This window comes from Canis aureus, chromosome 13 (assembly GCF_053574225.1).
Source record: "Canis aureus isolate CA01 chromosome 13, VMU_Caureus_v.1.0, whole genome shotgun sequence".
Taxonomy (NCBI): domain Eukaryota; kingdom Metazoa; phylum Chordata; class Mammalia; order Carnivora; family Canidae; genus Canis; species Canis aureus.
In genome coordinates this window covers 22,674,310-22,693,497 of record NC_135623.1, presented here as the reverse complement: position 1 = coordinate 22,693,497, position 19,188 = coordinate 22,674,310, and the positions used below count along the sequence as shown (strand labels likewise).

General features: G+C 55.3%; 2 protein-coding genes across 16 annotated transcripts in view; one reads left to right on the top strand and one right to left on the bottom strand.

Moving 5' to 3' along the window:
• Nucleotides 1–14,838, top strand: part of DMAP1 (DNA methyltransferase 1 associated protein 1) — a 47,028-nt gene extending 32,190 nt beyond the window's left edge. Inside the window, exons 1-11 of one of the 2 annotated variants that reach the window (XM_077845275.1) lie at nucleotides 6,141–6,274; nucleotides 6,436–6,585; nucleotides 6,956–7,047; nucleotides 7,302–7,497; nucleotides 12,646–12,804; nucleotides 12,929–13,096; nucleotides 13,285–13,470; nucleotides 13,601–13,672; nucleotides 14,021–14,093; nucleotides 14,186–14,481; nucleotides 14,727–14,838. In XM_077845275.1, the coding sequence (XP_077701401.1) occupies nucleotides 6,481–6,585; nucleotides 6,956–7,047; nucleotides 7,302–7,497; nucleotides 12,646–12,804; nucleotides 12,929–13,096; nucleotides 13,285–13,470; nucleotides 13,601–13,672; nucleotides 14,021–14,093; nucleotides 14,186–14,481; nucleotides 14,727–14,786 (1,407 nt within the window). In that variant the 5' untranslated portion in view covers nucleotides 6,141–6,274; nucleotides 6,436–6,480 and the 3' untranslated portion in view covers nucleotides 14,787–14,838. Of the gene's footprint in view, nucleotides 1–6,140; nucleotides 6,275–6,435; nucleotides 6,586–6,955; nucleotides 7,048–7,301; nucleotides 7,498–12,645; nucleotides 12,805–12,928; nucleotides 13,097–13,284; nucleotides 13,471–13,600; nucleotides 13,757–13,804; nucleotides 13,931–14,020; nucleotides 14,094–14,185; nucleotides 14,482–14,726 lie in introns of those variants that run through there. The other variant, XM_077845276.1, reaches the window with a different exon arrangement.
• A 356-nt stretch (nucleotides 14,839–15,194) lies between these two features.
• ERI3 (ERI1 exoribonuclease family member 3) overlaps nucleotides 15,195–19,188 on the bottom strand; it is a 127,659-nt gene continuing 123,665 nt past the window's right edge. For all 14 annotated transcript variants that reach the window (XR_013350443.1, XR_013350442.1, XR_013350441.1 and 11 more), the window contains one exon: nucleotides 15,195–15,726. Coding sequence is in view for 11 of the 14 variants with exons in the window: in XM_077845299.1 (XP_077701425.1) it covers nucleotides 15,644–15,726 (83 nt within the window). In the remaining 3 variants the exon portion in view is untranslated. The remainder of the gene's footprint in view (nucleotides 15,727–19,188) is intronic.

The following is a 19,188-nucleotide window of genomic DNA, read 5'->3' as shown; positions in this document are numbered from 1 at the left end:
ATATAACCCTTACATTTTATTTATTTATTTATTTTTAAGATTTTATTTATTTGTATGACAGAAAGAGAGAGCAAGCACAAGTGGGGGGTGGGTGGAGCAGAGCAGGAAGCCTGACGAAGACAACAAGGATGACAACATGAGCTGGGAGCCTGACAACAAGGATGAGGAGTGGGGAGCCCGATGATGAGCAGGGAGCCTGATGAGGGCTCGATCTCAGGACCCTGGGACCATGACCTGAGCCAAAGGCAGACACTTGACTGACTGAGCCACCCAGGAGCCCCTACATACTCCTTACATTTTAGCATGGAATGCCGACTTGCATCCCCACCTGTATGGTTCAGGGGATAGGACAATCCTCAGTTCATGTGGGGCAGTTCCAGTTTCCTACTTAGTGTCTCATGGGCAGGCACTGAGTTTCTACCAGTGGTACCAGAAACTGCTTTCCAAGTGGTAGCCACCTATTTGCAGGCAGGATCACAGCCTTACTGCAAAATCCTGGGTGCCTGTGCTGTGAGTCTCCCACTGGGGTTGCCTGAAGGTGCATATAAGATCCTTGGCACAAAATACTTCCCAGGGATCCCTGGGTGGCACAGTGGTTTAGCGCCTGCCTTTGGCCCAGGGCGCGATCCTGGAGACCTGGGATCGAATCCCACATCAGGCTCCCGATGCATGGAGCCTGCTTCTCCCTCTGCCTGTGTCTCTGCCTCTCTCTCTCTCTCTCACTGTGTGCCTATCATAAATTAAAAAAAAAAAAAAAATACTTCCCAGACCACTGGGTCTGTTGGATAATCAGGCCAAATTGCTAACACAGCTCACATTGCAACCTGGATCTAATGGAGAACCTCTTTTTTGAGCCAGGCCCCTCTCTGACCTTAACGGTTACCTGGTGAATGAATCAGAGCAGCCTGTCCAAATGTGGAATGTGTGGCCTCCAAATCCAAAGAGGACCATCGAGCTCTGTAACACTTTATTTGACACGGCTGGTACAAGGTGCCATGTCTTGGGTCTGACATTGCTTTTTATTTATTTGCTTAATTTAGAAAAGCAAAAGAATTGACTTACAAAGATTTGTAAGGGACTCCAGACTTTAGAAGGATTGGCTCGCCAAATACAAACATGTATTTAAAAGAAAAATGTTTCGGTTTGAGCTGTTCTAACAGAACTATTACAGGCTGGGTGGCTTAAGCAATAGAAACTTATTTTATTTTATTTTTTTTAATTTTTTTTTTAATTTATGATAGTCACAGAGAGAGAGAGAGAGAGGCAGAGACATAGGCAGAAGGAGAAGCAGGCTCCATGCACCAGGAGCCTGACGTGGGACTCGATCGCGGGTCTCCAGGATCGTGCCCTGGGCCAAAGGCAGGCGCTAAACCGCTGCGCCACCCAGGGATCTCCAGAAACTTATTTTATCACAGTTCTGGCAGCTGGGAAGTCCACTCTGCTAAAAAAATAAAATAAAATAAAATCAATAAAGAAGGAGCCAAATTATATAAAACAGTCCAGAGGTGAGGGTGGGGTGAGAGAAGGAGTCAGGAATCCACTCTGGAAAGCTGATAACTGTTGATAGGACACTGGCAGGGGAAGGAGAAGAGAGATGCATGCAAGGGAGAGAATTCCAGAAGAGTTGAAATGGCAAGGGGAGAGAGCTCCCCAGAGACCCTGGAGGTGAGGGGACCAACAGCAATGTTTTCCTTTGTGGCAGATGCAGGAGGAGGGACCCACTGGGCTGAACAACTGAAGACTCAGTGCTGGGGGTTGGGGGCTGCCCAGAGAGCCCTGCAAGAAGGCCTCAGTCCGCTCTGACTGCTGGGTGCTGGCGCGGGCTGCGTCCTTCAGTCATTCCTGGAAGAGGTCATCTTTCTTGATCACAAAACTGATGGGGGCCCACACGGTCCTCGTCAAAGCCCTTGTCCCAGCTTCTTGCCCCAGACATCCTGATCCCCAGCTCCCGATGGGCCTTTCCCCCAAAGGATCTTCCTGGAAGTCTGGGTGCCTTGGAGAGGGAGAGGGAGAAGCAGGCTCCCTGCTCAGCAGGTACCTGGGATCATGACCGAACTGAAGTCAGATGCTTAACCGACTAAGCCACCCCAGGTGCCCCTACTTGTTTCTTCTTCTTCTTCCTCCTCCTCTTCCTCTTCTTCTTCCTCCTCCTCCTCCTCTTCTCCTTCTTCTTCGATTTTATTTATTTGAGAGACAGATTGAGAGACACAGAGGGAGGGGCAGAGGAGAAAAAGAGAGAGAATCTCAAGCAGACTCCCCGCTGCATGCAGATTCCCCACAAGGGGCTCTGAACCCACGACCCTGACACCATGACCTGAGCCAAAATCAAGAGTCAGACACTCAACTGACTGAGCCACTCAGTGCCCTGACTTGTTTCTTCTTATTAAGGAATAATTCTCATAGGATAAAGTGCACAGCTCTTAAAAGTACCAGCTGAAGGCAGCGATCACGTTTGTCTTTTCTGCTGTATGCTCAGGGCTAGCACAGGGCCTGGCATAGAGTGCCATGTGCTGCTGCTGCTTCTTTTTTAAAACTTTATTCACATAATCTCTACACTCAACATGGGGCTTGAACTTAGGACCCTGAGATCATGAGTCGCGCGCTCCGCTGACAGCCAGCCAGGCGCCCCGAGTGCTGCACGTCTAAGTCGCTTATGCTTAGTGCTAAGCAATTTGTTGAGTGAACTAATGACCAAAACCAGGCCAATTTCCATTCTCATCAACAGGGTAGGCGGGTGGCTATTTCCGTAGTACTCTCATCAAGAATAGGTATCACAATTATGATTTAGGTTTTTACCTACCTGATAAGGCAAAACCTGGTCTCTCATTATAGTTTTCAATTTTTCATTTCTTTGAATACCAGTGATGCTGCATATTTACCTCTACAGTAATTGTAGCACTTTTTCTGTGACTTTCCTAATCACGCTCTTTGCCCATTTAAAAAAATGTGAAATTGGTCCTCGTTAGTTGGAAAATGTTCCTTATAATTAAGCTGAGCAAGACCAGGTCAGATTGAGATGCTCTGGATCTTGATCACACCACACACACACAGTGCCTCCCCTTTTTCACACTTTCTAAGGAGCCCGTGCAAATAAAGCACACACTCACCTGCTGGGGACGAGGAGACCCACTGCCATGGCTAAGGAGTGCACAGTCTGGGGGAGGAGCCTGGGTGGAGGTGGGAGAGGAAGAAGAGGAAAGGGAGGAGGGAGCCAGGCCAGGCACTCAGGAGCTCTGGTCTACTATTTCTAGGCCCAGGTGAGGAGGGATGGGCTACCAGGTCCCTTTGAAATTCTGCTTCCTCTATCCCCATCCAATGGGTTCCCGATTCCACTGCCTCCCCCCTGGTTCTCCTGCCTCCAGCTCTGCCCTCCCCACTGGCAGGCCAGCCAGCCTGCTCCCAAGCAGTGGCTTCCTGCTGTTCTTAGGGTTAAGTAAAACTTCCTTTAAAGTTGGCTCTGGGGACACCTGGGTGGCTCAGTGGTTGAGGTCTGCCTTCAGCTCAGGCCATGATCCCGGGGTCCTGGGATCGAGTCCCGCATCAGGCTCCCTGCATGGAGCCTGCTTCTCCCTCAGCCTGTGTCTTTGCTTCTGTCTCTCCTCTGTGTCTCTCATGAAATTAAAAAAAAAAGAAGTTGCAGCCCCAGAGTGTCCCCACCTGAAGTCCCTCCCCCTGGCTCCTCACTCACTAGGTCACTGTAGTGCGAGAGCCTCTCCAGAAGTGATGCTGTGATCCCACAGAGGATTGGCTGGGTGAGTACAGCGGAGCAAGCCCCTCTCTGGATTGACGGTGGAACCTGTTGCCACCTGTAGTCTGGTTGAGGAAGTGTGGGCAGTGGCTCCTCTGAGGGTCAAGAGAGAGGCATCCTTCTCTTGTCCCCGTCTCCCAATCCTTGGACTCAGCTTCCCCAGGGGATGAGAAGCTCTGGACCTGTCATCCGGGGACCTTCCCAATGCCATCAGCTACTTGTTATTCTTCCTGCCTGAAACATTCCTTCTCCAGGTATGCTGTGCGGCTGCTTGCAGCAGTTAAACCTCAGCTCAGATTTCGGGGAAGGTTTCCCTGACCGCACTACTAAAGTAGTCCCCTATCCTATTACCCTATTTTATTTTTTTCGTAGCTCTCGTCACCATCAAAATGTACATTGTTTTATTGTTTATATGCTCAGTGTTTCTCTTCTCCCACTAGATATAAGCCCCACCCAGGGACATTTGTATTTCATTCACCCACTGCATCCCCAGAGCCTAGAACAATGCCTGATACACACATATATTTACATACCATGATTCTCATGGAAATAAATCTATCAGGGGTAGGGCACCTGGGTGGCTCAGTCAGCTAAGCATTGGACTCTTGATTTCAGCTCAGGTCGTGATCTCAGGGTTGTGAGATGGAGCTGGCATCGGGCTCTGCACTGGGCATGAAGCCTGCTGAAAATTCTCTCTTGCTCTCTCCCTCTGCTCCCCCACTACACCCTCACTCATGTGCTTTCTCTCTCTCAAAAAAACAAAAACAGGGATCCCTGGGTGGCGCAGCAGTTTGGTGCCTGCCTTTGGCCCAGGGCGCGATCCTGGAGACCCGGGATCGAGTCCCACATCGGGCTCCCGGTGCACGGAGCCTGCTTCTCCCTCGGCCTATGTCTCTGCCTCTCTCTCTCTCTCTCTCTGTGACTATCATAAATAAATAAAAATTAAAAAAACAAAAACAAAAACAAACACCCCCAATAAATTTCAAAACAAACTCTTTTTTGGGGAGATATATATTAAACAAATAATTACACAACTAACTACAAGTAGAGTCAAGTGTTTGAGGCAGAGGTGCAGGACTCTTTCCCATTGCTCTGTCCACTTCTGGCTGCAAGGACCATTCTCTTCTCCTGTGGGCAATTTCTGTAGCAAGACACTGGCTTTGCCTAGGAACTGTCTAGAGCCCACAGGTTTCACCCAGGAATCAGGTCTCTGGAAGAAGGCAAGGTTTCTACCTCCAGGCCCAGTTCTCCAAAGTTGTGGGGTGTAGCTGGGCTTGCAGCTGCAGCTGCTGTGTCCCTGTCTCCTCCAAGCCAGAAGAGGCTGCACACGGAGAGTTAACTTGCAGAGGCTGTGTGCCCTCCCGTCCCTGCTTGGTTCCTTGGCAGGCCGGCCTGGGGTGTGGTCTCCCCAATGCCTTAGGAAGCCTTCTTCCATGTTTGCAGGCGGGGATGCTGAGGCTGAAGTCTGAGCGCCTTTCTCTTTCCTCCTGCCCTCCTCAGGCGGTCCTGTTCTAGACATCTCTCTCTCCAGGGAGATTAGTTTCTTCCCTTAAAAGAGTTGTTCTTCTTTTTCTTCAAGATTTTATTTATTCATGAGAGACAGAGAGAGAGAGGCAGAGACACAGGCAGAGGGAGAAGCAGGCTCCATGCAGGGATCCCCATGGGGGACTCGACCCCGGGACCCTGGGATCACGCCCTAAGCCAAAGGCAGACGCTCAATCCCTGAGCCACCCAGGTGCCCCTTGAAAAGAGACTTGTTGGGGCGCCTGGGTGGCTCGGTTGGTGGCCTCCTACGGTGACCCCGGGGGCCTGGGATGAGCCCCACAGCGTGCTCTCTGCTCAGCGGGAGTCTGCTTCTCCCTCTCCCTCTGCCTGGTGCTCCCCCTGCTTGTGCGCTCTGTTAAATAAATAAAATCTTAAAAAAAAAAAAAATCAAAGAGACTTCCTCCCTGCCCCCTGCTTGGCTGCAGTGCAGGCCGCCGCCGCCGGGATGCCCGCCCTGGCCCGCTGGTCTCTTCGTCTCGGGCGCTCAGCGCCGGGCCTGGTACACGCTTAGCATTTCAGGGACAGGGGCGATTAACACCACTGATTCATTTAATAAAAAAAAATTTTTTTTTTTAAACGTGCCAGGCTACTTGCTGATGTGTTGCGTGGACTGTCGGTGCCTCATTTAAGCAGGTGCCAGCACGATTTCCGTTTCGCAAGCGAGACGGGTGCGGAGGAATCAGGCGACTTGCAAGGTCACCGAGCGCTGTTCCTGCGGCGCAGGGCGCGGCGGAGCTACGGCGAGGCAGGGACGCCGGGGGCGCCGGGGGCCCGGGGGCCCGGGGGCCCGGGAGCCGAGGCCGCGAGCCGGGGCCCCGCAGGGTGCGGCTTCCCCGCGAGGCTGCCAGCCGGCCCCATTTCCGCGCAGCGCACACCGGAAGTGCTCCTGCCGGCGGAGTTTCGAGGGCGCACGGCCGGAAGTTTCTGTCCGCGGGTCTGCGGGGAGAGGCGAGCGGCGGCGGCGGCCGTCGGGGGATCCGGGTGCGGAGGCTCTGGGCCTGGGCGGCGGGCCGGGCCGCGAGGGAGACCCCGGCGGAGCCCCGCCCCGCGCCCGCTGCCCTCCCGCCGGCGGCCCGCCTCTCCCCGCTCCCGGGGGGCTGCAGTGGCTCCGCCCCCCTCACCCGAGCCTGCTCCCTCCCCAGGCGCTGACCCCTGACCTCGGGGCGCTCCCCCTGCTCTCCGGCGCGATGGCCACCGGCGCGGATGTGCGGGACATCCTGGAACTCGGGGGCCCAGAGGGGGACGCAGCCTCCGGGACCATCAGCAAGAAGGACATTATCAACCCGGACAAGGTGGCGGGGCGGCCGGGAGCCTTGGGTCCTGGGAGGGGGGCGGGGGGCAGAGCGGTGACGTCAGGGGACGGAGACCGTGTGCTGCCTCGGCGAGGTGTGGGGCACGCGTGGGAACCGGCGCGACCCCGTCAGCGATGAGCGGAGCAGCAGAGACGCTTGTGGGGTCGGGGGGTGGTGGCCCCAAGTCGCTGCCACCTGCCGAGAGGCGGTGGAAACGGATCTCCTAGTCGGACGGGTCGGAGGAGTGCCCCCGGGCGCGCTTTCATAGCCCGCCTTGCCTGTGGCGGGGACTGAGCTCTAGCCTAGCTAGAGAATTTCAGGGAAGGAGGGGTCCAGGCTGTGCTTCCTATCCTGTGGCTTCCCTTCTCAGAAAAAGTCCAAGAAGTCCTCCGAGACACTGACCTTCAAGAGGCCCGAGGGCATGCACCGGGAGGTCTACGCGCTGCTCTACTCCGACAAGAAGCAAGTATTGGAACCCCACAGCCCTGGGCCTGGTCCCCCCTCCCCCGGCGTGCCCCCGTCTCCTGGTTTTCTCTGCTAGTTCTCTCCCTGCCGGCCCTCCCCGGCCAAGCCTCCCATTTGCTTAGCAGGGTGCAGGAGGAGCCCAGGCTTCCCACTCCAGGATGCGACTTCCTCTAGGGTGGCTCAGCCTGGGCCCAAAGGTTCCCTACACACCTCCGACTCTAAGCTCTCATCTCTCCGAACCTTGCTGCCAGGGATGCACCCCCGCTGCTACCCAGTGACACTGGTCAAGGCTACCGCACGGTGAAGGCCAAGCTGGGCTCTAAGAAGGTGCGGCCCTGGAAGTGGATGCCATTCACCAACCCAGCCCGCAAGGATGGAGCTATGTTCTTCCACTGGCGACGGGCAGCTGAGGAGGGAAAGGACTACCCCTTCGCCAGGTTCAATAAGGTGAGCCACCGCCATTCAGACGTGGGCCAACGTTGCTCACCCCCTCTGAGCGCCTCCTGTGAGCTCTCAGCCTCCTGGGGTTGGCTCCAGAGGCGCACTCAGTCTGTGTCTCAATCACGGCTACCGGCTCCGTCCACATGACAACTGCCTGCCAAGTGAGACTTTGTGGGTCTCTTCTGCCTGTGGGATCCTGTCCTTCCCTGGACCTGGTCTGGTTTTTGGTGGCTTTTCTTGGCCCTTCAAATGTTGCTGTTTGGTTCCTCGGAGCTGTGTCCTGGTCTCTCTGCACTTTCTCCCTAGCGTGTCTCATTTTCTCTGTGGCTTCAGTTGCCCCCTGTATGCCAGGGACCCCACCTAATATCTCTAGGCCAGAGTGATAACAGTCATTTACTTAATGTCTCTCTCTGAAGGCCCCGCAGGTACTTCAGATCAAGTGGGTATCCTTGAGCAGAACTCATCCATTCCCTTTCTTTTTCACTTTTTTTTTTAAAGATTTATTTATTTATTCATTCATTCATTCATTCATTCATTCATGAGAAACACAGAGAGAGAGAGAGAGAGAGAGAGAGGCAGAGACACAGGCAGAGGGAGAAGCAGGCTCCATGCAGGGAGCCTGATGTGGGACTCGATCCCCAGTCTCCAGGATCACCCCCTGGGCTGCAGGCGGCGCTAAACTGCTGCGCCACCGGGACTGCCCTTCTTCCTTACTCTTATCAGTGAATGTCACCACTGGTTATCCAGCTGCCCAGACCCGAAACTTGGGAATCATCCTTGACTTCTCCTATAGTCTCCCAATTATTTCAGTCAACAACAGGACAGAGGAGGTAGGGAAAGATAGATAACAAACACGGGAGCAAATAAATTGGATTCTTTCAGATAAGAGCCATCAGTAGAATGAAGCCAGATATGAATGGAATATGAAATGAGTTGAGAGTGAACTTGTAGGCTTAGGGGAGGCCTAATTTAGATAAAGTGGTCATGGTGGGCCTCTTTGAGAAGGTGGCACCTGAACTAAATCTCTGCGATATGTGTGGTCATTGAGTCCTCCTGATTCTGTTTCCATAATAAATCACGTCTGCCTTTGTTCTTCATTCCCTGTGCTGGCATCCTAGTCCAAATTGAATCATCTCTGGTCTAGGTGATTGAGGCCCACATAAAGCAGGGCCTTACAGGGCCTTATCCACACTACCCCAGCCAGTGAGAGGCAGAGCCGGGCTAGGCTAGGATTTCCTAGGCTGTTCAAGCCAGTATACAATATGGTGTCACAGTCCCTGCAGCCTGGAGCAGCCTAGACTTGGAGGCTGAAAACAGTAGGGGCCTGATCCCAGGATTTCAAGTCCCTCAGGCCAGTGTAGCCAGTTGTCCCTTGACAGCTCTGCCTGGATGGCTCACGGGCTTCTTGGACTGAGCACATCTGGGTGTGACTCATCATTCATCTGCTCAGGGAGACCTGGTTTTCCTCCATCTCACCACCATCCTCAGACCCCCTCAGGTCCAGTGGAGGGAGAGGCTGGAGGTGTAGGATTGAGAAAAGACAACCAAGAGGTGAGATGTTGAGTTAATGGGAGGGAAGGTTGGATGACACAATTTGAGGAAAAGACCAAAGAATTTTTTTAAAAGATTTTATTTATTTGTTCGTGACAGACGCGCACACACACACACACAGAGAGAGAGAGAGAGAGAGAGAGAAAAGCAGAGACAAAGGCAGAGGGAGAAGCAGGCTCCATGCAGGGAGCCCAATGCGGGACTCGATCCCGGGACTCCAGGATCACACCCTGGGCCGAAGGCAGGCGCCAAACCGCTGAGCCACCCAGGGATCCCCAGAATGTTCATTTTGTATCTGGTAAATGCTGCTTCATGCCAAGTCAGCACTGAGGACACAAAAATGCATCAGAAACAATATTGGCCCACAAAAAACTCTCGATATTGTGGGGGAGGGAGTAGGGAGAGGCACAGGCAATTATAGTTTGGTGGGATACATGCTGTTTGGGGAGGACCTGAAGGTCATGGAAGCTTCTGGAGCAGTTAGAGCTGGAGTTGAGCCCTAAAGGATGTCACCAGGTGATGTTAAGGAGTGTGGTGACTTTTTCAGGCAGAGGGGCCAGCAGGAGCAAAGGCATAAGGAGAAAAGCAGTCACGTGAATGGCAGGCTGCCGGCATTTCCCTGTTGATGAAGCCTAGAGCCCAGGGTAGGACTTGGTGGAAGGTGAGGCCTGAGAGGTCAGCAGGGCCGGGTCAGGCAGGGCTTGGCAGCCAGGCTCGGGAATCTGGGCTCTGCCCTAATATCTTTGGAGAGCTACCGACCGATGTTTAAGTAGAGTAGGGTCGGATCTGATTTGAGTCTTAGAAAGATCATGGTGACTACAGGTGGAGAATGGAGTAAGGTGAACTCATGATTGTTCCTCCAGTACTGCTTGCTCCTGGGGCCCCACTCTCAGTCTATGGCTCCCCAGCCACTCTTGCTTCAGCTTGGGACCCCAGGAGTCACTTGTGATGGCATCTTCCTTCACCCCTCATCCAGGTGCCAAGTCTTGTGGTTTTAACCCAAAGTTATGTGTGTGCCCTGTTCTCTCCCTTCCACTGGTACTTTTAGTTCAGGCTTTTTCACTTCTCACTTGGATTATTTCCACAGCCTTCCAGCTGGCTTCCCAGGCTCTGGTTTCACCCCATCTGTCCTTACTGCTGCCAGGGTGGTCTTTATAAAAAGAGAATCATGATCATTTCACTCTCCTCTTTCAAAGTAACTTTAGTGTCTCCTGTCACCTGCTCTGGGACTAAGCCTTGTCCCCAGGCTGGATCAGGTGTCACTCATTACAGTTTTGTCATCAGACTTGCCACTCTGGACTAAATTATATTTTCAAGCTGGACTGTGAACTCTGAGAAGGTAAGGCCACTGTCTGTCTTATTCAGCACTGTGTTCCCAGCATAGGTCTGGCAGGCCCAGGATAAATATTTGTTGAATGAAGGGATATCTTCCTCACCTGACTGTGAGCTCCTCGAGAGAGCAGGACTGGCTACATAGTTCTGAGTTTTTTAGTTTTTTTTTTTTCTTTTAATTGGATTAGAATGCATAGGAGGGATACTTAACCAAGCCTGGGAAACCAGAGACTTCCTAGAGGAGCTACTGCCTGAAAGAGAGCAAAAGGATGAGAAGTTGTCTATGTAGAAGAAAGAATATGGAAGTGGGAACACATGTTAGGCAAGAACAACAGAGGCTGAGGGGGAGAGCCTACTGTGTTCCCGACACTGCTAGTCATTTACTTCAGATGCACAAGGGACAGTGGCTGCAGAGAGAGGCCAGGTCATGCACCCATGTGTTCATTGGTTGATTCTGTAAATATTGATACTAGTGTGCCTGGCCCTGTGCTGAACCCTGAAGATAGGCAATGAACCAGACAACCCTTGCTCTTGAGGAGTTTGTGAATATCTAGAAGGCACTTTTAGTGCAGTGGAGAACTTGTGAGACTTTTAGTAAGAGATGGTTGGGTGACATGATATTTATTCTAGAATAATGCTTCTGAAATTATCTATGATGAAGGACTTTAAAAGAATATTTCCAATCCATCAGACTGATAAAGATAGTAAGATTAAAAGAAAAAACTAAATATAAGTCCGTGTGTGTGTGTTTTTTTTTTTAAGATTTTATTTATTTATTTGAGAGAGAGTGAGCAGAAGCCTGTGGGGGGTAGTGGGAGAGGAAAAAGCCGACTCCTCACTGAGCAGAGACCCCTCCCCGCCGCCCCGACACAGGGCTTGATCCTCGAGCCTAAGATCACTGAGATCACGACCTGAGTCACGCAGGCGTCCCCTATATTTCTTCATATTCAATTCAGTAGCATGTGATTTCTGTGAAATTGTCATAAAGGTTTCTAATCGTCTACTCTGAACATACACGGACCAGTGGTACCAGTTTGGGAGCAGCACTGGTCTGCAGGCTGTCCTTTAGGTAACAGTGGTCCGAGAGATCACATCTTGGCTGCAGTTGGAGAATTGCTTGGAGGAGGATCAAATGGAGGCAGAGAGGCCAGTGGAGAGGCTGTTTCTCTGATGCAGGCAGGTGGTGCTGTTCTGGACTGTGATGTGGCAGGTGGAGATAGAGATTCTGGAGGTAAAGCCACAGCTTTTGGAAGGGGAGGGGGAGTTAAAGATGCTTCCCAGGCCTCTGCTTGGGCACCTGTGTTGGCTAATGGTGACATGAGAACTGAACTGGAAGAGCTAGAGGTTCGAGGGAGGGTGATGAGTCCAGTACCAAACACATGCATATATTTCTGTTGAGGTATAATCAACACACAATATTGTTAGCTTCGGGTGCACATCATGATTGGTATTTGTGTATATTGCAAAATGATCACCACAGTAAGTCTGGTTCACATCCATCATCTGAACATACAAAGTTTGAGGTGTATGTGGGACCTCTGGGAGAAGTCCAAGAGGCAGCTGGCAATAGGGTCTTGAGAGCAGGTTCAGAGCCAGTGTGGTCTTGGAGAGAGAAAAGGGGCTTCCCTCGTCCAGCCTGACATCGACTCCTTCCTGGAGGCCTGGACTCCTGACTATGGGCCCTGCTGCTGGTGCTGCGTTTTGTCCCTGATGAAGACCTGGGAGTTGGAGCGTGGCCGCGGGGAAGCAGGGACATGTGCGGTGTGCTGGGTGCAGGTGCCGGGTGCAGGTGCCGGGTGCGGGGCAGCATGTGCTGGGAGTAGGATTCAGGCCCCTCTTCTGTAGAGAAGAGCTGCAAGTCTCATTGTGACCACTGGGTGGCAGGAGTGCTTCAGACAAGTGTCCCACGCACTAGGGGATCCTGGGCCTTTCTCCAGTATTTAGGCATCTGCTCTACTCCAGAGTTAACCTTTGGACTCCACAGGAGCACTTACATGTGAGCCCCTCACCTTAGCCGTGGGGACAGGAGCACACATCCTGGTACTGAGGCTCCGCAGCAGAAGGCATGGTGAAGTAGCTCCTGGGCCCAAGCCAGAGGTGTCTAGGCGAGCCGTGGGTTTCGTCACGTGGAAACATCATTCCCAGGCTGCCAGGGCAGGCTTCGCTTTGGTCCAGCCTAGGGACGGGCGGTAAACAGGAGGGGCTGTGGTCCCCAGGGCTGGGGTGGCCTGGACACGACCTGATATGGCGTGCCCCCCGCTGTGCCAGCAGACTGTGCAGGTTCCCGTGTACTCAGAGCAGGAGTACCAGCTGTACCTTCACGACGACGCTTGGACTAAGGCAGAGACCGACCATCTCTTTGACCTCAGCCGCCGCTTTGACTTACGTTTCGTGGTCATCCATGACCGGTACGACCACCAGCAGTTCAAGGTGAGCGGGCGTCAGGCATCTGCCTGTGTGCCCAGCCCTGGGCCTGGCAGGCCCCGCCTTCCCGCCACCCCTTCCAGGGGCCCTGGCTGTTCATCCTCCCTCCCGACCGCATCCCCATCCTCAGAAGCGTTCCGTGGAGGACCTGAAGGAGCGGTACTACCACATCTGTGCCAAGCTTGCCAACGTGCGGGCCGTGCCAGGCACAGACCTCAAGATCCCAGTGTTTGATGCGGGGCATGAGCGGCGGCGGAAGGAACAGCTGGAGCGGCTCTACAACCGGACCCCGGAGCAGGTCAGCCCCAGGCCTCGCCGCCTCTGCCTCGTGGCCTGGGTGCCTCCGTCCTGCACCCTTTCCCCCACCTCCCCCGTGGTTCCTTTCCTCCTGGAGTCCCTCACAGCCCAGTGGCCCCGCACCCCCGCCCCTCCCCGCCACCTGCACTCCCTCCCGTCTGCCCTCACCTCTGCATCTTGCGTTCCCAGGTGGCGGAGGAGGAGTATCTGCTGCAGGAGCTGCGGAAGATCGAGGCCCGGAAGAAGGAGCGGGAGAAGCGCAGCCAGGACCTGCAGAAGCTGATAACGGCTGCAGACACCACTGCGGAGCAGCGGCGCACGGAACGCAAAGCCCCCAAGAAGAAGCTACCCCAGAAGAAGGAGGCCGAGAAGCCGGTGCGGAAGCGCAGTCAGCCCAGCTCAGGGTGGAGGGCTCCGAGAGCACCCAGCGTTAGAAGGGTGTGTGGGACTAACCCTGGGCTCTGTCCCTGCCGCACCTTGGTCTCCATAACCTATTCTCCCCCAGGCTGTTCCGGAGACTGCAGGCATCAAGTTTCCGGACTTCAAGTCTGCAGGCGTCACCCTGCGGAGCCAGCGGGTATGTGCCCCTCCGTGGTCGTGCCGGGCCCCGGGCTCCCCGCAGCCTGCATGCTGCAGGGGTGGCGCTGGAGCACCACGAGAGGTTGTGCCATGTGCTGCATGTGGGGATGGCGCTGGAGCACCACGAGAGGTTGTGCCATGTGCTGCATGTGGGGAGGTCTCGGGATGTGGCCAGGCTGAAGTCAAAGCTCTCAAGCTCTTGCTTTGTTCCACCTGCTGGCTATTTCCTTTTTGGATATAGAGCTGCCTCCAGGGGTTCACTTCTCTTCTGCTCCCCCTTGCCTTTGGTCCCCCTCATTCTTAACCACTTGCCCGGGAGAGGGCTTAGCAGCCTGGGTCATTGCAGATGAAGCTGCCAAGCTCTGTAGGACAGAAGAAGATCAAGGCCCTGGAGCAGATGCTGCTGGAGCTTGGTGTGGGTGAGTGGGGGCTGGGCAGGAGTGGGTACGTCCTGTGGCTGGCCTCCTCACACCCCCTGGCTCTGCCAACACCTTCCACCCACCACCCACAGAGCTGAGCCCGACACCCACGGAGGAGCTGGTGCACATGTTCAACGAGCTGCGGAGTGACCTAGTGCTGCTCTACGAGCTCAAGCAGGCCTGCGCCAACTGCGAGTACGAGCTGCAGATGCTGCGGCACAGGCATGAGGCCCTGGCGAGGGCAGGCGTGCTGGGGGGCCCTGCCACACCGGCATCGGGCCCGGCCCCAGCCTCTGCTGAGCCAGCAGTACCTGAACCCGGTCTCGGCCCTGACCCCACCAAGGATACCATCATTGATGTGGTGGGCGCACCCCTCACACCCAATTCGGTAAGAGCCTGGCTGGGTGGGGGGAGCACGGACTGGCTCAGCGGAAGAGCAAGCGCCCCAGTGTGTACGGGCCCCGCCGCTCCCTCTAGTGCCCACACTGGGAGTGGTCACTCTGATGGGTCCTGAGATGGAGGGTAGGAGTGGGTGGCCAGTGGGTATCACCTGCCCTGAGTGTGAAACGCATGCACCAAGCCCGAATCGAGCTTTGGGGGCCACTGACCCCAGCACCTTTTGTGTCTTCTCAGAGGAAGCGACGGGAATCGGCCTCCAGCTCCTCTTCTGTGAAGAAAGCCAAGAAGCCATAAGAGGCCACACGGGGTGTGGGTGCTGCTGTGTAAATAGAACTGCTGAGTCGGACTGGGCTGCTTCCTCTTCCTTCCCACCCCTTGTGATGCCCCTGGCTGGGAGGGTGGGCAGGAGCTGGTCGCCACACCCACTGCACAGGGGTGGCATTGGAACTTGCCTGTGCAGAGGCCCTTAGCAGCCCTCTTGCCACTGCCAGCTTTGCCCGAACACCTGTACTTGGTTCTGCACTCAAGATGGTTCACACACAGTAGTGGCCTCAGATACCAGCAACTTTGAATGTTGCCTTATGCTCAGTCCCCATGGTGCTGTGCTCACTTGGGGAGGGTCTCCCAGGTGCTCCAGTGGCTGCCGGCCACACCGGTGGCCTTCAGCACAGAGCAGCCCCCCAGTCCACACATACCCAGAGCCTTGTTTCCCCGACTTTATTCAGTGGCACGTTCACAGCGGGGATGGGGGTAGACACAAGGTGGGGCCTGATCTGTCCTGGAGCCCTGGGGGCACCACACACCATGCACTACAGATGGGAGGGGGCACAGGGGGGCTTGGTGGCCCCAGCAGAAGCCTGTGTACCAGGGAAGAGGCGGTGAGTGCCTGGGTTCCCCTAGCCCAGGCCCACAATGGGAGGGGCTAATACTGGGCTGAGGTTGAGGGGTTGGGGCAGGGGGGCACAAAGTGTCTGCTCCAGAGGGGCCGAGTGGCCAAGCCCTTACCCAGGGCATAAGCCCACAGGGCAGGCTGGGGGACACTCTGGATGTAGAGCTGTGCCACTCTCCCTTTTCCCCTCTGGTGAGGGAAAGGAGGGTTCTGGGCTGGGCCAAGCAGCTACCCTGTCCTGCCCCATCCCGTCCTCGGCCAATCAGAATGGCTTTGATGTCTGCTTGAAGATGAAGCCTTGATATGCAAGTGTCTTCATGATGTTGGCAATGTTCTTGCAGTCATCTAAGAAGAGAAAGAAGACATTTAGATGGGTCCCAGATCCTGCCCCTCTGTGCCCATGGGTGCTCTTAACGTGGGTGGGGGAGGGGAGCAGGCTCAGATTCTGGAGCCACAGGCTCTTAGCCAGGGGTCCTGTCCCTTGGTGGCAGCGTCTCCAGCCTCAGGTTAGGCTTCCTGCTAGGCCGGCAGGAAGTGTCTCCGTGCTGCTCAGTCCCATAATTCATGCTGGAAATTGGCCGGCATGTCCCGCCCCGGCCCCAGCGGTGATGTATGGGCACCGTCGCAGTAAGAAAAAGGCAGAGTAAATGTGTAATTTCTCCCTTGACGGCCCCCGGCCGCTGGGCGATCCTTCTTGTTGCCGCCGCGTGGGGACGGCCCGTCCGCCACACTCCGTCTTCCCGCCACCCGCCTTGATGTCTCCATTTCATTACTGTGCGGCCATTCATCACGCCCACGGCCAGGGTGACTTTGCCGGCACTTGCGTGCGTGTGAGAGATGGGGCCCGGGCCATAATCGCTGGTAATGAGGCACAAGCCTTGGCACTTCCGGGCTGGGTCCTGGGCACCTGCTCCTGCGCACCCCAGAGCGGCGAGGGTTCGCGGTCCCCATACCCTGGCCCGCAGTGCTCCTAGGCGGGCCTGTGTGCCCCGGCTGCGCCCTGCTTCTCCACCCCGCTGCGTTCAAAGCTGGTGCTAGTCAGGCGTCAGTCCTGTCTCCAGCTCTATCTTATGTCTGTTCCTGCCGACCCTGTCCCTGTCCCCGTCCCCGCGGTCTTTCCAGCACTGGTCCCTGTGAGAAAGTCCACGCGCCAACTCCTGGAACCCCGGCAGCTGCAGGGGCAGTACAGTACCCTGGGCTTTCAGTATCACAGACACGGGCTAGGACCTGTTCCGATGCCACCAGCAGGAGGTGCAGCTGCCCAACACTTGTCCCCCTACAGGCGGCCAAGGGCAGAAATGGGCCAAGCGCCCAGGGGTCTTCTGTTCCGCTGCCCAGAGCACGGCCGGGTCTCCTCCCACCGCCTCCCGCCCCCCGCAGATGCTCCTGGGCCGCAACCAGGCCCCCCGGCTGCCAGCCCTCCTGGGATCGATGCTGCGACTGCAGAAGCATTATACTTCCATGTCCTAATCAGGTGCGGGCAGTGGCAAGGTCAAGGTGGGGTCAGGAGGCCTCCGCATCTGTCAAGGCCTAACCCCCTCCACTGAGCCCTCCAGCCTGACCCCGCCAGAAGCTCAGACTAGGAAACGGGGCCCAACGGGGCTAGGAAAGGGCTGTGGTGGCGGGAGTCCCGGTCAGCCCAGGTCCCGCGGCCTTAGCCAGACACGACTGCGAGCCCTGTCACGCAGGGTCCTGGCTCGCAGGCCTCAACGTGAATGTACCCGAGGGGGATGTGGGCTCGGAGAAGTGGACGCAGGACCCAGACGTGGGGACACCTTCCTCCAGGGACTCAGGAAGCCACGAGGGCTGGTCTGCGGCAGGACAGTGGGAAGACGGATGGGAGGGTGGTGGCGACCATGGCAACTCCAGACGTGACCCATCCCCGTGGTTTATGGGCCGGACACGCGCCCCGCTCAGCTGAGGCCCCGTCATTTGTCTCCCTTAGTGCGTGTGCCTGTGCTGTAGGGGTAGAGGGTGGAGGGCGGGGGAAGGGAGGAGGCAGCTGACGGGAAGGGGAAGGGGGCAGGAGGGCAGTGCAGGAGGGCGGGTTGGCCATGGGGCGGGAAGGGTCCGGGAGCAGGTGGGTTTAGGAGGGTCCGCGGGTGGTGATGGCACCGTCTCCAGGGCTACGACAGGGTGATTTTCTTCCCAGAGAAGTCTGGCCTTGCCAGGGCACCTCCAATCCTTCCTGTCTCCTGTACTCTGGGGACCACGGCCGCTGTGCATATTAAGAATAAGTCCCCTCGTTATCTGCAATTACCCAGCGGCCACACACCTCATTTCTTCCAGCAGAAAAGAAAATTAGTTTTCTATTGACTTCATCTGGCTCCTCCCTCATTGCCGGACAAATCGCTCAATCTACCTCCCCCGGCCCAAGCGAGTGTGCCCGGCCCCTCCCCCAGGCCTCCAGCCATCCAGTGGGCGAGCGCTGACCTCCCACCTGTGCCTGGCCCGGCTGTCCTTGACCCCTGGGCGCTTGGCACCGGCGCTTCGGCAAGCCCCCAACATCGCCCTGAACATCGCCGTCTCCTGCCTGCGCCTCCCCTGGCTCCGGAACAGCTCTCTCTAGATTTCCAGACAAACTCAAAACATGCAGCAATGCGCCAATTTCCTTCCCCACGTCTTCACTACCCAGTGTTCCCCCATCTCGGTGAACAGCACCTCAAGTGCTCCCAAAGAAGCCTGAGAAACTGGGCTTGACACTTCGCCCTCTCCCTTCCCAAATGTCAAGTATCAACTGTGGATTTCATCTTATTCATCATCTACTTCCCTTCCTTCGGGCAGCCCCCCCACCCCAGCGAAGACCCCATCACTCTTGCTCTTACACAACCTACCCTCTTTCTTCTCCCTCTAATCCATTCTCTCGTAGCCCAAGTGATCTTACAAATCTGATCACATCCTTGTCTCAATCCTTTCAATGGCTCCTGCTGCCCCCAGGTTCAAGGCTATCCTCTTTTTAAAAGGACTTAGAGCCAAAGGCCTGTACAAAGGGGTGCCTGCTGTCTCTGGTCTCATCTCTGCCATTTTCTACCCCCGATCCCTGTGTTCCAATCTCCAGGAACCACTGTTTTCTGAAAATGACAAGGATAGATCTGTTTCTAGTCTTAACTTTGCCCACTGGCTGTGTACTTGTGGCAAATGCTTAAGTTCCTTTTTCTTCAGGTTCCTCCACTAGGGGTGGCAAGGGACACCACCCGTGTTAACTGTGAGCACTGTGCAGGTGACCCCCACCCCCGTCTTTGTCCGTGCTTTAGGCTTAGAATACTTCCTTTTCTTGGAGGGGAGGCAAGGATGCTAGTTTCTTGGATGACCCAACGGTAGAAGGTATATACTGTATAACCTAAGGCACAGATGACAGGCCAGCACACTTGATGAAACCATCATTCATTCCACGAACTCACACTGACTACTGATCCCATTTACTGAGGTTTCTGGAGTCTAACTTGTTGTAACTGGTCCACTACAAGACAGAGAGGTGGGGGGGAGGGGAGAGGGAGAGCGAGGGGGAGAGGGAGAGAGGGAAAGGGAGAGAGAGAGAGAGAGAGAGAGAGAGAGAGAAAGAGACCGACCCAGACTGGGGAACACACTAGTTTCAGTTCACCAAGTCAGTAGTATGGCAGTTACGGGCTTCTAGCCTAGGCTCTTTATCCAGCCCTTGAAACCTCATGAGTCAGTGCAACCTACTGATCAGTTTAAAAAGTTAATGGTGCAGCTAGAAAATGAGGAAATGGGGCAGAAGCGAAGAGAAAAATCTGGGCCTTTTAACAGGCCAGAAGTTCAGAGAGCGAGCGAGCAGCAGCAGGATGA